General features: G+C 44.1%; 1 gene segment (V, D, J or C); it reads right to left on the bottom strand.

The window, feature by feature from the left end:
- Nucleotides 1–8,836: 8,836 nt before the first annotated feature.
- LOC132381358 (immunoglobulin heavy constant gamma 4-like) lies at nt 8,837–16,525 on the bottom strand. The segment is given in 4 exon segments: nt 8,837–9,311; nt 11,677–11,819; nt 14,778–15,101; nt 15,184–16,525. Coding segments are annotated over 4 exon segments (744 nt in total).
- Between the last annotated feature and the right edge of the window lie 126 nt (nt 16,526–16,651).

The raw sequence follows: 16,651 nt of genomic DNA, 5'->3' as shown, positions 1-16,651 counted from the left end.
AAACTCTTGTTTCTGTCTCCTCATGAGGTTCACTCGAAGCAGAGTGAAGGCTTAAGGGCTCTGGCTCAACGGGCTGAGGCAGAAACAGGCGAGGCAAGGTAGGTTTAGTTTTCAATTTTTCCTGTTATTTGAGGAAAGGGGGAATTATGAGTGTGAGGGCAGCTTGTTGTTCTCGGTGTCAGGTGTGGGAGGTCCTGGAGTCTCCTAGCCTCCCGGACGTCCATGTCTGTGCCAGATGCGCTGATCTGCAGCTCCTGAGGGACCATGTTAGGGAACTGGAGCTGCAGCTCGATGTCTTTCGTCTGATCAGGGAGAGTGAGGAGTTGATAGAGGGGAGATACAGGCAGGTGGCCACACCAGGGCCACGGGAGGCAGACAAGTGAGTTATGGTTAAGAGAGGGAAGGGGAAGAGTCAGGTACTAGAGAGTATCCCAGTGGCTGTACCCCTCGTCAGTATTCCTGTTTGAGTCCTGTTGGTGGCGGGGGGGGGGGGGGGGCGGGTAGCCTACCTGCGGGAAGCAAGAGTGGCCGTGCCTCTGGCACAGAGTCCAGTCCTGTAGCTCAGAAGGGTAGGGAAAGGAAGAGGAAGGCAGTAGTAATAGGGGACTTGATAGTTAGGGGGTCAGACAGGCATTTCTGTGGACACAGTCAGGAGACCCGGATGGTAGTTTGCCTCCCTGGTGCCAGGGTCCAGGATGTTTCTGATCGTGTCCAAGATATCCTGAAGTGGGAGGGTGAGGAGCCAGAGGTCGTGGTACATGTAGGTACCAATGACATAGGTAGGAAAAGGAAAGAGGTCCTGAAAGGAGAATATAGGGAGTTAGAAAGGGAGTTGGGAAGAAGGACCGCAAAGGTAGTAATCTTGGGATTACTGCCTGTGCTACGCGACAGTGAGAGTAAGAATGGAATGAGGTGGAAGATAAATGTGTGGCTGAGGGATTGGAGCAAGGGGCAGGGTTTCAATTTTCTGGATCATTGGGACCTCTTTTGGGGTAGGTGTGACCTGTACAAAAAGGATGGGTTGCACTTGAATCCTAGGGGGACCAATATCCTGGCGGGGAGATTTGCTAAGGCTACTGGGGAATATTTAAACTAGAATAGTTGAGGGGTGGGAATCAAATTGAAGAGTCTAGGAGAGAGGAGGTTATTTCACTAATAGAGAAAGCTTGTAGACAGTGTGTGAGGGAGGATAGGCAGGTGATAGAGAAGGGGAGCGCTCAGACCGAAGATGTAGGGGAGAAGGAAGAAAAAGAAGATAGTAAAGTTGTTTGCATCGTTAGGGATAAACAGAGTAAGAGGTGGAGAATTTCTTAAATGCATTTATTTTAATGCTAGGAACATTGTAAGAAAGGTGGATGAGCTTAGAGCATGGATTGATATCTGGAAATGTGCTGTTGTAGCTATTAGTGAAACATGGTTGCAGGGGGGTGTGATTGGCAACTAGTTATTCCTGGATTTCGTTGCTTCAGGTGTGATAGAATCAGAGGGGCAAGAAGGGGGGGGTGTTACATTGTTTGACAGAGAAAATATTACAGTGGTGCTCTGGCAGGATAGATTAGAGGGCTTGTCTAGGGAGACTATTTGGGTGGAATTGAGGTATGGGAAAAGTGTAGTAACACTTATAGGGGTGTATTATAGACCACCTAATGGGGAGTGAGAATTGGAGGAGCAAATTTGTAAGGAGATAGCAGATATTTGTAGTAAGCACAAGGTTGTGATTGTGGGAGATTTTAATTTTCCACACATAGACTGGGAAGCCCATTCTGTAAAAGGACTGGATGGTTTGGAGTTTGTAAAATGTGTGCAGGATAGTTTTTTTGCAGCAATACATAGAGGTACCAACTAGAGAAGGGGCAGATTTGGAGCTCCTGTTAGGGAATGAGATAGGTCAGGTGACAGAGGTATGTGTTGGGGAGCACTTCAGGTCCAGTGACCACAATGTCATTTGTTTCAAACTAATTATGACTGGACCCAGGGTTGAGATTTTTGATTGGAGGAAGGCTAACTTTGAGGAGATGCATAAGGAATTAGAAGGAGTGGATTGGGACAATTTATTTTATGGGAAGGATGTAATGGAGAAATGGAGGTTATTTAAAGGTGAAATTTTGAGGCTACAGAATCTTTATGTTCCTGTTAGGTTGAAAGGAATGGTTAAAAGTTTGTGAGAGCCATGGTTTTCAAGGTATATTGGAAACTTGGTTCGGAAAAAGAGAGAGATCTACAATAAATATAGGCAGCATGGAGTAAATGAGGTGCTCGAGGAATATAAAGAATGTAAAAAGAATCTTAAGAAAGAAATTAGAAAAGCTAAAAGAAGATATGAGTTTGCTTTGGCAAGTAGGGTGAAAATAAATTCAAAGGGTTTCTACAGTCATGTTAATAGCAAAGGGTTTCTACAGTCATATTAATAGCAAAATGCTACATTTTGGTAGGACTAATTAAAATAGGACATACATGGTAAATGGTAGGGCATTGAGGAATGCAGTAGAATAGAGTGATCTAGGAATAATGGTACATAGTTCCCTGAAGGTGGAATCTCATGTGGATAGGGTGGTGAAGAAAGCTTTTGGTATGCTGGCCTTTATAAATCAGAGCATTGAGTATAGGAGTTGGGATGTAATGTTAAAATTGTCTAAGGCATTGGTGAGGCCAAATTTGGAGTATTGTGTACAGTTCTGGTCACAAAATTATAGGAAAGATGTCAACAAAAAAAAAAGTACAGAGGAGATTTACTAGAGTCACCTGGGTTTCAGCACCTAAGTTACAGAGAAAGGTTGAACAAGTTAGGTCTTTATTCTTTGGAGCGTAGAAGGTTGAGGGGGGACTTGATAGAGGTATTAAAAATTATGAGAGGGATAGACAGAGTTGACATGGATAGGCTTTTTCCATTGAGAGTAGGGGAGATTCAAACAAGAGGACATGAGTTGAGAGTTAAGGGGCAACAGTTTAGGGGTAACACGAGGTGGAACTTCTTTACTCAGAGAGTGGTAGCTGTGTGGAACGAGCTTCCAGTAAAAGTGGTAGAGGCAGGTTCGATATTATCATTTATAAAAAATTGGATAGATACATGGACAGGAAAGGAATGGAGGATTATGGGCTGAGTGCAGGTCGGTAGGACTAGGGGAGAGTAAGCGTTCGGCACAGACTAGAAGGGCCGAGATGGCCTGTTTCTGTGCTGTAATTGTTATATGGTTCTTCTGCTCCTGGTTCAGTCGTCTGTCGGTGCACACTGTGATAGTAGGACACAAACATAAACGGACCCGGCAGAGGTTCAGCAGCAGCTTGGACATTGATCGGTCAGAGGCAAGGGTGCCGGCTATTCTCATTGGTTGTCCAGAGGATACATTCCAAGTTTCTCACTGCAATATTGAGTTTCTCTAGTGTACGTTCTGAGCTTCTCTGGTCTATGTTTAAGGTGTCCCATGGCCCTCCAGGTTTCTGAGTTTGATTCTATGTTCCTGAGTTTACCAGCCCTGTCTCGGGTTCCCCGCAGCCTTCGGGATGGATATACTGTCTTGTCCCCTTGGGCCTGTGTAACGTATTAATTGTAAAGGGATTGTGCATTCTGTTTAATCTTGTCAAGTGTACTTTGACTGGCACTAGTTCTCCTCATACTGTAATTATTTAACGATTGCTGGTTATCACGGGGTCCTTGTGTTTCAAGATTGATTCATCTCACGGTGTCACTTGGTCAAACCACTGATGTTCTGTTGGAATTCCTGGGACTAAACTCTTATTTCTGTCTTTGCATGGGATTCAGTCAGTTCTCCGCACTGGGTGCAGTCATCTGTCTGGGCACACAAAGTTCTTAACCCTCGTAACTCCTCTGTTAACTTCCTTCCATAGATATTGGGTTTACTATGTCCATATTTCCCAGCATTTTATTTGTAGCCCTGCACAAATAAAGGCACAACATTAGCCGTACAGATCACAAATCTCCCAGAACATATCTGAAATGTCCACAGAACTGAATTCCTGTTCCTGGTGCCAAGGTTTCAGCAATGCATTAATCTACAACATCCTCCAATTTTTAACCTCACCAGGACATGGCATTGGGAATAAACCAGAGATCACCACAGTTGGGGTCTTACATTTTAACTCGTTTCTAACTCCCTTTATTCACTCCACAGCAGCACATCCATTTTTCTGCCTATTGTCATTTGAGCCGATGTGTGCAACCACTTCTGTCTGCTCACCCTCCCCACTGAGAATGTTCTGCATTCGCTCAGAGACATCCTCATTTGAATTATACTCTCCTTGTAATTCCTCAGCCCACCTACCCAGCTGATCAAGATCCCACTGTACACACCTACAATACCATCTATTTTAGTGTCACCTGTCATCTAATACTTGGGAATATGGGATCGATTCCCATCAATGAGAGGAATCCATCATCCAGGTATCAGCAATCATTTGGACCAGGATAAGATTCAAAGGAAGAATTCTCAGTCTGTCTCCAGGGGAATGCTCCCTAATTCAGTGTTGTGTGACAATATACTTGGAACAGGTTTTGGAGACTCATAGTGGGGGAGATAACACAGGTGCAGAGCAGGAAGTGAGGAGCATGGCCCGGATTTGGATATTAGTCCAGTAACCTGGCCTTAGAGGTGACAGAGACTCCTTCCTTTCTCCTTCTCTCCCTCTTACTCCATGTGATGTACTTGCATGGATAGAGAATTGGTTACCCAACAGAAAGCAGAGAGTTGGGATACATGGGTGTTACTCTGGTTGGCAATCAGTGGTGAGCGGAGTGCCATATGGGTCGGTGCTCGGCCGACAACTGTTCACGATATACATTATGATCTGGAAGAAGGGACTGAGTGTAGTGGATCTAAGTTTGCTGATGACACTAAATTGAGTGTAGAAGCAAATTGTGTTGAAGATACAGAGAGTCTGCAGAGAGATATAGGTAGGTTAAGGGAGTGGGCAAGAGTCTGGCTGGAGTACAATGTTGGTAAATGCGAGGTCATCCACTTTGGAAGGAAAAATGAAAGCAGATTATTACTAAAGTGGTAAAAAGTGCAGAGGGACTTGGGAGTGCTTGTGTGTGCATCACAAAAGATTGGTTTGCAGGTGCAGCAGGCTATCAAGAAGGCAAATGGAATGTTGGCCTTCATTGCTAGAGGGATTGAATTTAAGAACAGGGTGGTTATGCTGCAACTCTACGGGGTACTGGTGAGGCCACACCTGGAGTACAGGTGTTCCCACCCCCCTTTACAAAGGTAGAGTGTTCCTATGAAACTTTTCTTAAGCTGAAATGATGTCAAGCGAAGAACCATTAATTTATATGGGAAAAATTTTTGTAAAGGCAAAACTCCTCTTTGTAATGCGAAAACAGGGTACTAATGTAGGTCTTTCGTAAAAGCGAAATGACGTAAAGCGAACATTTATAAAGCGGGAACACCTGCACTGCGTGCAGTTCTAGTCTCTTTACTTGAGGAGGGATGTACTGGCTTTGGTGCAGAGGAGGTTCACCAGGTTAATTCCAGAAATGAAGAGAGATTGAATCGCCTGGGACCATACTCACTGGAATTGATAAGAATGAGAGGAGATGTTATAGAAACATTTAAAATTATGAAAGGGATAGATAGAGGCAGGAAAGTTGTTTCCACTGGTAGGTAGGACTAGAACTAGGGGACATAGCCTCAAGATTCGAGGGAGTAGATTGACAATGGAGATGAGGAGGAACTGCTTTTGCAAGAGAGTGGTGAATCTGTCGAATTCTCTGCCCAATGAAGCAGTGGAGGCTACCTCAGTAAGTATATTTAAGCCAAGGTTGGATAGATTTTTGCATAGTAGGGTAATTAAGGGTTATGGGGAAAAGGCAGGTAAGGTGGAGATGAGTCCATGGCCAGATCAGCCATCATCTTATTGAATGGTGGAGCAGGCTCAATGGGCCAGATGGCCCACTCCTGCTCCTATTTCTTGTGTTCTTATCTCTTCTTCCTTGCCCTTCTTTGCTTCTCTCTTTCTCTCAATCTGTCCTCTCTCTCTCTCTTTCTCTCTCTCTCTCTCTCTCTTCTTCCACCTTCTCTAAGCTCATTTCAGACTTCTTCAAATCTCCAATTTGCTGCCTTAATTCTTTCTCAGAGCACGGGGTCAGAAGCTGGCTCTGACAAGCTGCCTTTGTACAAACAGACTGTTGGAGCCATCAGGAGAGGGAGGGACGGAGGGAGCGAGAGAGAGAGAGAGAGACAGACAGACAGACAGACAAACAGGAAGCAGAAGGCAAAGCTGTTCCTGTGAGCAGTGAAGAGTGTAAAATATACTCGAGGACTGGCAGCATGTACTCATGGAGGGAAAGAAGGAGGGAGCAGGCCAGTGTCGAGAGCCGACGTTTATGGAGGGGAGCAGAGGCCAGTGGCAAGGTAAGGTTGTTACAAATCCTGGATTTCTAGTTGGCTGAAATGCAAGAGTGAGAGTTAGTCTAGTTGCTGAGCAACAGATATTGTTTGTTGGCACAAAGGAAGTTGCCATGGTGGGGTGGAGGGAGGGGGAGTGGGGTGGGGGGCAGAGAGGAGAGGGAGGGAAGCTGGATTGACGAACTGGAAAGAAGGAATAAAGCTACTGAAGGAGGAATGGTGTTAAAATGTCAAGGGCAGAGGAATCAGATGGAAGTTGTGTGTACAAGCTGGGGAAAGGGGTTTCACAATGAAGTAGATTGGATGAATGTGTTCGAGAATAGCAGAGTGTGCGTGAGATGGGTATTATGGCTGGAAATAAACACTGGACTAGTTGTTGATCTCTCTAATATGAATCAGTATGGGCACACACAGACGCAGTTCATATTACTGAGAATTTAATTGAGAAGCTAGATTACGTGAGTTCAGATCACATCACGGCAGCTGGGATGTGTAATGAAACTTCTGTGTCAGTGACCAGTGACCGTGACTTAGAGGAATAGATTGGTGTTTAAATGCATGACTGAGGTGTTTCAGGGACGGGAATCTGCTGACTACCTGGTCTGGCCTGTATATGTCTCCAGGCCCACAGTAATGTAACTGACCTGTAACCGCACTGTGAAATGGCTCAGTAATCCGCCCGGTTCGAGAGCAGTTGGGATGGGAAAGAAATGTTGTTCTACTCACATCCCATGAATGAATAACAGAAAGTCATCCGTATATATGTTGTATCACGATGCATCCATCATTGTATTGTTTTTATATTTATCTACAGGATTAGGATTGATTTTTAATTACTTTGCAATGTAATTAATTCATTATTAATAATATTTCATGACTGATTACTTTTTATTATTTTGGATTGTTACATCATGATAATGTAGTGAATTGTTTCCATGGAAATTCCATGGATAAGTTTCTTTTTATAAAACTGTGTGTGATAGAATTCCCTCAGAGACGGCACTGGGAATGACTCTGCCAAAATTCTGTTGGTCAGACTTGCTATTACATGTGACAGGTAATCTCCACAGAACCTGGTCGCAGTTATCACTAGATCCTGCAATTACATCCTCCAGTACCTGACTCAGTACCAGACCCCTCACAATGTGCTCTACATTCTGGGTGCAGGAGTCTCTTCCAGTACCTGATTTTGGTTCCAGTCTCTAAACACAGTTCCATATATATTTTCCAAATTGACTGAAGGTGGAGCATATGGGGTTGGGAATCTGATCTTCAAATTCTTACAAATAAGAGTTTCTTGAATAAATTGTTTCTCATACACAGGAATCCCAACCTTCCCGAAGATCAGTCGTGCATTCCCAAGCTCTGTCGTATTCTCTCAGGAACAAAGTTGAGAATTAACTACAATTTTTGGTCCTGTGGAGGGGTATTTTTCCGGTTGTCTGATCTTTCATAGTTTTCCCCAATGTCTATTCCTAGGGTATATTCCTTCAATATCTGGTCCTGTTTGCCTTCCTCCAATGTCTGTTCCTTGGAGTTACTCTGCTCAAATCAGGTGCTGGTGTCCATTACCCAAATAGTTGTTGTATTCTGTTCTATTCTTGGTTTGCATTAATTAGTAATTGGTTCTGTTTTCTACTCTTAATGTGCTTACCCCAGTATCTGGTGTATTTTCCTGCATTGGCGTATTTTTTCAAATACTCTCTCTTGCCAACATCACATTAAAACATGTACATGGTCGATATCCAGTTCTGTGTCACCTGTACTTGTACCAACACCTCCACACTCTCTGATGGGGGATGCTGCAGGATGCACAAAGTTTCCTTCAGCTAAACACTGGGAAGACCAAAAGCTTTGGTCCCTGCAGTGAGTTCTGTTCCAGGGCACTGATGATGTTCAGTCGATTTTCAGTGATGTGAGAACGGAAATTCAGGCTGACTTGGCTGTTCACCGTGGTACAGAGGGACAGAGCTGCTGCCTTTCAGCTGAGACATTGAAGGGAGATTGTGTATGCAATGGAGAAGCTCCTGTACCCACAGTTTTATGGGACGTGGAGTATGGAGATTTAGGATAATGTGTTGAAATATTGGATTGAGACACTTGTTATGAAACATTCCATCAATATCTGGCTCTGGGATGTGTAACAGGGTTCTGAGAAACTCTTCCAAATGAGCCTCTGTTGTCCTGAATATCTTTTTTGGGTGCAGCACCCCAGTATTCCCACTGTGAGAAATCCCTCATAAATGGGAGTAGTATGTGTAGTGCTACATTCATATATTACAGGCTGGAAATCTCTCCGATACTTGTCTCGGGATGCATTACCCACGTACTTGGAGGCAGGTGAAGTCACTGCAGTGATGACGGATCTAAGATGGGATGAATGGCTTTCCTCAATTTTATCAACTCCAGTCACTTCATTGTCTCCTTTTTGATATTTTAATTAATACAATTTCAAATCATGACATAAACTCCAGCAGAAAACTGAAGGAAAAGCTACAGGCAATGGTTTCCACAACATCTGATTTACAAAATTTGACAGAGCAAGATCTCAAACCCACTCTCCACCACACTCCCCCTCTCATTTTACCTTCTTCCTCACCTCCCTCCTCTCCATCACAAACTACACCCTCATCCCCTGCTCCCCATTCCCAAGCCTTAACATTAGCTTCCTCTCCCCTCCTGTATACCCCCTCCAGTGTCACATATCCTGCCATTTTTCCAATGTATCATCCACTGCTGTCCCTCCGCCCACCTAACCGGCTCTGTGCCCCCATTTCCCATCTGGCATCCCCGGTGCATTTAGAGGTTTATTTTCTGAAATGAGCAGTTGCAGTGCAGTAGCCTCGGATTGCCGAGTGAGTGAGATGGAGACTCCATTTCTAAACATCGCAGCCACACGGGGATCTCTTGTCTGAATGTGGGGTGTGTATCTGTTGGTCACTGCTGAGCCTGAAATACAGACAGGAGAGTATGATATTGTGAGTGACAAGGTGCAGCACAGACCTGAACCTGTGAGGACAGGTGAACTAAATAACAGGCGGTCTGTCCTCATTCCAGGAGATGGAAGCCCATGAAGAGGAGTATGTCAGTATTCTCTGAGGTCACCACAAAACATGAATCTGAGTACCAGTTCAGACCTTTAGTGTGATACATAGTTGGGCTAAAGTTTTATGTCCCGAGTAAGACCATAAGTCATAGGAGCAGAAACCCCATCTTTAACAATCCACTCCAACATCTTCCCAACCACTGAGGTCAGGCTAACTGGGCTAGAATTTCCTTTTGTGTGCCTCTCTCCCTTCTTGAAGAGTGGCATGACAATTACAATTTTCCAGTTCTTCAGAACGATGCCAGAATCTAGTGATTCTCGAAAGATCATTACTAACGCCTTCATAATCTCTTCAGCCACCTCTTTCAGAATCCTGGAGTGTAGACCATCTGATCCAGCTGACTTTCAGTTTCCAAAGCACCTTTTCCCTGGTAAATACACTCACTTCTTCCCCCGACACTCCTGAGCTTCCATCATACTGCTAGTGCCTTCCCCAGTGAAGTCTGATGCAAAGTGCTTATTCAGTTCATCCACCATTTCCTGATCTCCCATTACTACCTCTCCAGCATTATCTTCCAGCGCTCCAATATCTCCTCTCACCTCTCTTTTACACTTTACGTATGTGAAGAGACCTTTGGTATCCTCTGTAATATTATTGTCTATCTTACCTTTGTATTCAGTCTTTTTCTTTCTGACTTTATTTAGTTGTCTTCTGTTGATTTTTAAAAGCTTCCCAATCCTCTAATTTCCCACTAATTTTTGCACTATTATATGCCTGTATTTGACTTTCATGTTGGCTTTGACTTCTCTTGTCAGCCATGGTTGTGTCATCCTGCATTTTGAATACTTCTTCTTCTTTGGGATGTGTCTATCCTGTGCCTTCTGAATTACTCAGGGAAATTCCAGGCATTGCTACTCTGCTGTTATCCCTGCCAATGTCCCCTTCCAATCAATTTTGGCCAGTTCCTCTCTCATGCCTCTGCAACTCCCTTTATTCCACTGTAATACTGATACATCTGACTCTAGCTTCTCCTTTTCAATTTGCAGAGTGAGTTCTATCATATTATGATCACTGGACCCTAAGGGTTCCTTTACCTTAAGCTCTCTAATCAATTCCAGTTCACTGCACAACGCCCAATCCAGGATTGCTAATCCCCTGATGTGCTCAACAATGATCTACTTTATAAAGCCATCTTGCAGGCATTCTACAAATTTCCACTCTTGAGATCCAGCATCAACTTGATGTTCCCAATCTACCTGAATATTGAGATCCCCCATGACTATTGTAACATTGCCCTTTTGACATGCATTTTCTATCTCCTGTTGTAATTAGTAGACACATATTTGCCACTGTTCTTTATAGGGTCTTTTTACCCTTGCAATCCCTTAACTCTACTCACAATGATTCTACACCTTCTGATCCTATGTCATCTCTTTCTATTGATTTGATTTCATTTTTTACCAACAGAGCCAACCCACCCCCTCTACCTACCTGCCAGCTAAGCTCCCAGCTGTAATCTTCTTTCAGCCATGATTCAGTGATGCCACAACATCATGCAATCCAATCTGTAGCTGTGCCACACGTTCATCTACATTATTCCATATACAGCATGCATTGAATTCTATCTTGTCCTCCTTTTACATTGCAACTCATCCTGTTGACTGCATTTTAACCCGATCATCAGTCCCTGCTTGCTAGCAATCTCACTACACACTGCCTCTGTTAGTAAACCAATGACTCGGTCCTCCGCCCTATCACTCCATTTCCTATCCCCCGCCAAATTAGTTTAAACCCACCTGAACAGCTCTAGCCAACCTGCCCACAAGGATATTTGTCTCCCTCAGGTTCAGGTGTTATTCATCCCTTTTGTACAGGTCGCACCTTCCCCAGCAGTGATCACAGTGATCCAGAAATCTGACACCCTGCCCCCTACACCAGTTCCTCAGCCACACATTCATCTACCAAATCAACCTCCTCTGACCCTTACCCTGCTGTTCTCTCAATACAACTCTTGCTTGATTTCCTTAAGTTCACAATTGTTGCCCCAAATACCCATTCACATTCTGCCACCTTCTGCTTATCAAGGCCCAGAGGCTCGGAGTGAAGAAGAAAGGTGTAAAGTCCCAGGGGTTGTGAGGGGCCTCAAGACTGCATTGTCTGTTGATTGTGCTGTCGTTGGGGTTGCAGTGTCAGAGAATGCAATGTGGTGAGATAAGGAAGGTGAAAGTTTGGGTTTCATGGGATGCCTCCGTTAGTCAATTAGTTACCTTGACAACGGTGACGAAGGTGCTGTAGAGGAAACTGATGATGAACAGAACGGCAAAGGCAGCAACTGTAGGCACATTGTCATCTCCATCCACGTGTCCCTGTTCTTCCTTCCCCTCCTCTCCTGTCAAGTCTGTGCAGGTTTCTGAAAGAATTGAGAAAGTGAGAGAGTTGATGTTTCCTGAAGATCAACAACATCCTCATCACGTCAAGACAAACGGAAGACAGGAACACAGGAGGCCTGAGTCAGTTCCACCATTCAATGACATTGTAGTTGATCTTTGACCAACTGCATTGGCCTGATTTTTCCTCAGATCCATTGATCCCTGGGATTATCCAAACCACTTCTGCACCTATTGTCTATTGTCTATTCACTCTCATGTTTAAATTGACCTACAGACCTGACATTGTGGAAGACTGTTCCAAACTTCCATGAACCTCTTCAAGTTGAATGTCTGTTTTTCTTTGCATGAATGTATTGTCCTGCACTGCCTTTTTTCCCTCTTCATGTCTTGGATGATTTATGTAAAATTAGGATTTAGTGTGTTGTCTGAAGCTACATGCCTGTGATGCTGGCAGCAAATTTCTGATTTTACCTGCACCTCAAGGTACTTGTGCACATGACAATAAACTCGACTTAACTTGATGAGTTGAGTCACATTTCCTTACAGCATGTCATTTGTAACTTGGGAGCCCCTGGGGAGAACTAAATGAACTAGTTTCTCCTCATCGACTATGTTCGCTCCACCAAAAATATTGACCAGATCTTCCATTAGTGTTCTTCATTACAGAAGCTACGCTCTCATTTAACATCATCCCATCTTGTAATTTGCACTGGGGAGTGCATGTATGCTCAGCACTCTCTCCAAGACAGTTTGTCCCTTCCTAGATGTAGTCCCAAGACCTTGAGTTGGCTCTTGCCTATTCATTTCATCGAATATTATCTCTGTAGTTAAAACCTTACAGAGTGCTGATAGATTTGCCAGTGTTATGTGAGTGGCAAAGTTGTCATGTGGGTATCTGCCCAATATCAGCACTGACTGTTTGCTTTTTGATCACTGCTGGAGATGGATGCTGTGAGCGGCCTGTTGCTGTGTGGCTCGCTGTGACAGGCGGGTCGGCCTCTGCCTCGTGTGGTGTCCCTCTCTGCTCTTACAATGAATGTCGGTGATATCAGAGATGGTGTTGTGGTTCTGTGTTTATGGATCGGACTGTTGTGCTGTGTGAGGGGAGGGTGTTTGGGGGTTGGTGTTCTGTTAGCCTTTTGTGGGGGGGAGGGTTGCCTTTTGGGGTTTGATGTTTCTGTTCCGTTTTGTGTGGGAGAGGGTGTTTTTGGGGGGTGATGGTCAGGTGCTGTTCTTATTTATATGGGTGGTGGGTTTGCTGTGTTTCTCCGAACAATTTTCATATACTTTCTTTGTTTTCTTGGCTATCTGGAGAATCAAATTTCAGAGTTGTATATGGATAGATGATAATCTATCCATATATTATACAATATTGACAATAAATGAACCTTTGACTCTTTGATCCAGTGAATAGTGTCAGCACTGAACACATTGCTGCAGGTCCCAGGGCATCACTGGCTACATATTGTTCTTTCTTTCTGTAACTCTCCACTTTCTGAGTGAGTTCACCAAATGTCTTCAGAAAGGTGATAAAATACCTTTCCCTGTCAATTAACTTTGCATATTTCAAACTGTGGACCAATCCAGAATGTTCCATCATTTGCACAGTGGAAACTATAATACACATATACCTATATCTACTTGAATGTCTAACTGCTTATACAATGAAGCTCAGAACCAACCAGGCAACACTTCCCACCCCTCATGTTTAAGTCACACACTTTTATCCTAAACATACCGGCACAGAACACTGGCAGCCGAATGCTTTCCATATCTTCTTTATTGAATTTTGATTACACAAACACAGGCTGACATTTAACCTCTCAAGTTGTCTACACAAGTTTCCAACAGGATCAGACCTGACACACAGAAGTTTTAACAATAACTGCAGGATCTTAGAAATGTTGATAATTTATTTTGATGTATTTAGTCATGAAATCTATATTTCCATTTTGAGCTAATAAGAAAAGACTTGCAGGTAATCTTGCTTGTTTCAGTGAGGTGAACCACACCATCAGTTGAAGGTTGACAATTGGAGTTGTCGGCCACTCTGTCCACGGGAATCTCTGCTGCAGAGAACCCAGTGACCCAACTTCTTTCCATCTCATCTGGCGGGGAAGGGTAACTTCAGAGGGTTCCTATTGGGAAAGGCCTTTTTTTCTTGAAATGTTTACCGGGAATATTCTGCTCTTACTCCATCCAGGCCAACGCTTACATCACTTGTGATCTCTCCACATCTAAAATGTAAAGGTTTTTACATTTGGAAATGAAAGGGAAATTGTGGAAAGTATTCAGCAGGTTAGAGAACATTTATGGACAGAGAAAGAGATAACATTGCGACAGCATCACAAGTGTACTGTGTACCATTGCTTCAGCACTAGTTCTGTGCCTGGCTGAGTACTGTGCATCTCTCTGGTTTACTGGAACTCAACAACTGTCTGGTGTCCAGTTACATTCTACAATGCCTGCTCCAGTGAAACTCAGTTCCTCCAGTTCTGCTGACAGATAATCTTGCTTCATGTCTCTGAGACGCTGGTGTGCAAACATTGATCCTGCAGTCATTATTTCATCATTCCCTCTCTGACAAGGCCGGCATTCCTTGCTCTGCTCCAGCCGGCCGATCACAGAGCAGTGAAGAGTTTGCTGTGGGATTGATGGATATAGGTAAACAGAGTAGGAAGAAACCAAAGAACATGAGTGAAACAGTTTGTAATCTAAAACCAGAATTGTGCACAGTCACCTCTGGTTGTGTGTTCACGCCATTGTCCTGAGGCTTGGGAACAGACTGTAGGTCAGTGATCCTGGTACTAGTACCATCGGATGAAATCTGATTCTTTCCCACTCTCTGCCTCTGCATTATTAATCCACTCACACAACTACAACAATGCCACACTTGCCGTTACCTATTGACCTTGCTTGGCCCTGGGTTGTGGCTGTGGCAGAGGATGTCAACAGCGGAGTGAATCTCAGAATCATACCTTGAATGTTTTTCACATCCAGCCTGACGCTGGTGTTGGAGGGGGGATGAGACACTGTGCATCTGAAAACTGAGCCTTCCTTCCACTCCTCTGGTCTCACGGTCAGGACGTAGCTGGCAATGAAAGTCCCTGCCTGTTCCAGAGCAGCTGGTCTCACACTGATGTTGGAAGAGATCAGAGAGTCCCCTTTCTCCCAGGTGATGGTTATTTGGTTCGGGTAGAATCCAGAGGCAACACACTCGAGGGTGACCATGTTCCCACTCTTGGTCTCCCCCTCTGGTGGTGGCAGCAGTCTGACTTTGGGACCTTTTGTCTCCACTGGAACTGATGGGCAAACAATGGAAATGTCAGACATTTTTACTGAGGTAACAACGTTGTCCATTTTAATCGCTGACCTCTTGCCCACCTTTGGTACTTTTTCTCCGTGCTGATACTGGTGAGGTTGAAGAAGGTTGTTGGGCAGAGCAAGTGTACTCCATCCCACTGGCCCACTCCTCCACACTGGTCTGGAGTTGGCTGATCACTGTGTCTCGGGTTCCTTCCTCTCTCAGATTTTTGGTCACGTTTGCTTTGATTTTCTCCCCCTCGTTCACCTGCCAGTGGATTTGGACCTGGCTCAGATCAGCACCCACAATCATACACACCAGAGTAGCGGTCTGGTTGATCCACATCTCTTCAATGGAGGGATTTTGGATAAAGACAGACAACTCTGTAGATGAGAAATAGAAAATTTACAAACTGGACAATATCTGCTGTCAGCTGGCTTGGCAACTTCAGCTCAGACTCATCCTGAAGCTCAATTTGTACAGAATTGTACATTGGAATGAAATCAGGTTTGTTTGCAGAGTGGGTTGCTCATCTCTGCTTACAACCTTTGACTGAGAAAACAAAATCAAACATCAAGGAGCCAGTCAGGTCACAGCAGGGACTGCAGGTCAGTGGCCCAGCTACGTGACATTTAGCTGCTGGAATGCCAATAAAATGCAGTATCGGAGCTGTGAATTGCAATGAGAAATGCAGTTTCTGACCAAAGACAACATTTCCTGAAACCTTCCTGTCTCAGGAAGGGGAAGTCGTGGGAACACACACCAGTCTTCATTGAGGGATCAGCAGTGGAAAGGGTGAGCAGTTTCCAGTTCCTGGGTGTTAATATCTCTGATGATCTGTCCTTGGTCCAGCATATTGATGCAATCACAAAGAAGACATGACAGTGGCTGCATCTCATTTGGAGTTTGAGTACATTTGGTATGTCAGTAAAGACTCTCGCAGATTTCTACAGATGTAGCATGGAGAACATTCTAACTACTTCACAATCGGTAAAAGCTGCAGAAAGTTGTAAACTCAGCCAGCTCTATCATGGGCACCGAGCACCGTCCAGTGTTGATGACACCTTCAACAGGGGGTGCCTCAAGAAGGTGGTGTTGTGTATTTGCAACCTATCTTAGTATTAATTAGACAGTACATATATCATGACTCGATCCTTTATGCTCTGAACGTGTCTTTTTTTCTTATTTTCGCTTCCATGCTCCCTCACGTTGTGTGTTGTTCTGTCCCAGACTGATGACATCATCACCGAACTTGACAAGTGTCAAACTACATTAACTGACTTTACCATTTCAATACCTGGTGTTGCTCCTTACCTGAGAAGTGAACTTCAATGTCTTAGAACACATTCAACTCACAGATTTAATCATTTCAATTCAACAGTATTCTCTGAAATGCATGACTATAACCAACACATTTTCTGTTTCAACTTAATAACTCTGGAACTGAAAACTTCATTTTCCACTTACAACAGTTTACATTGTTACAAACCCACAAATTAAGCTCTACTTTCTACTTAACAAAACTGTGAAACTTCAGAGGTTGTTTCC

This window comes from Hypanus sabinus, chromosome 26, assembly GCF_030144855.1.
Source record: "Hypanus sabinus isolate sHypSab1 chromosome 26, sHypSab1.hap1, whole genome shotgun sequence".
Taxonomy (NCBI): Eukaryota; Metazoa; Chordata; class Chondrichthyes; order Myliobatiformes; family Dasyatidae; genus Hypanus; species Hypanus sabinus.
This window is presented reverse-complemented; position numbering and strand designations above follow the sequence as displayed.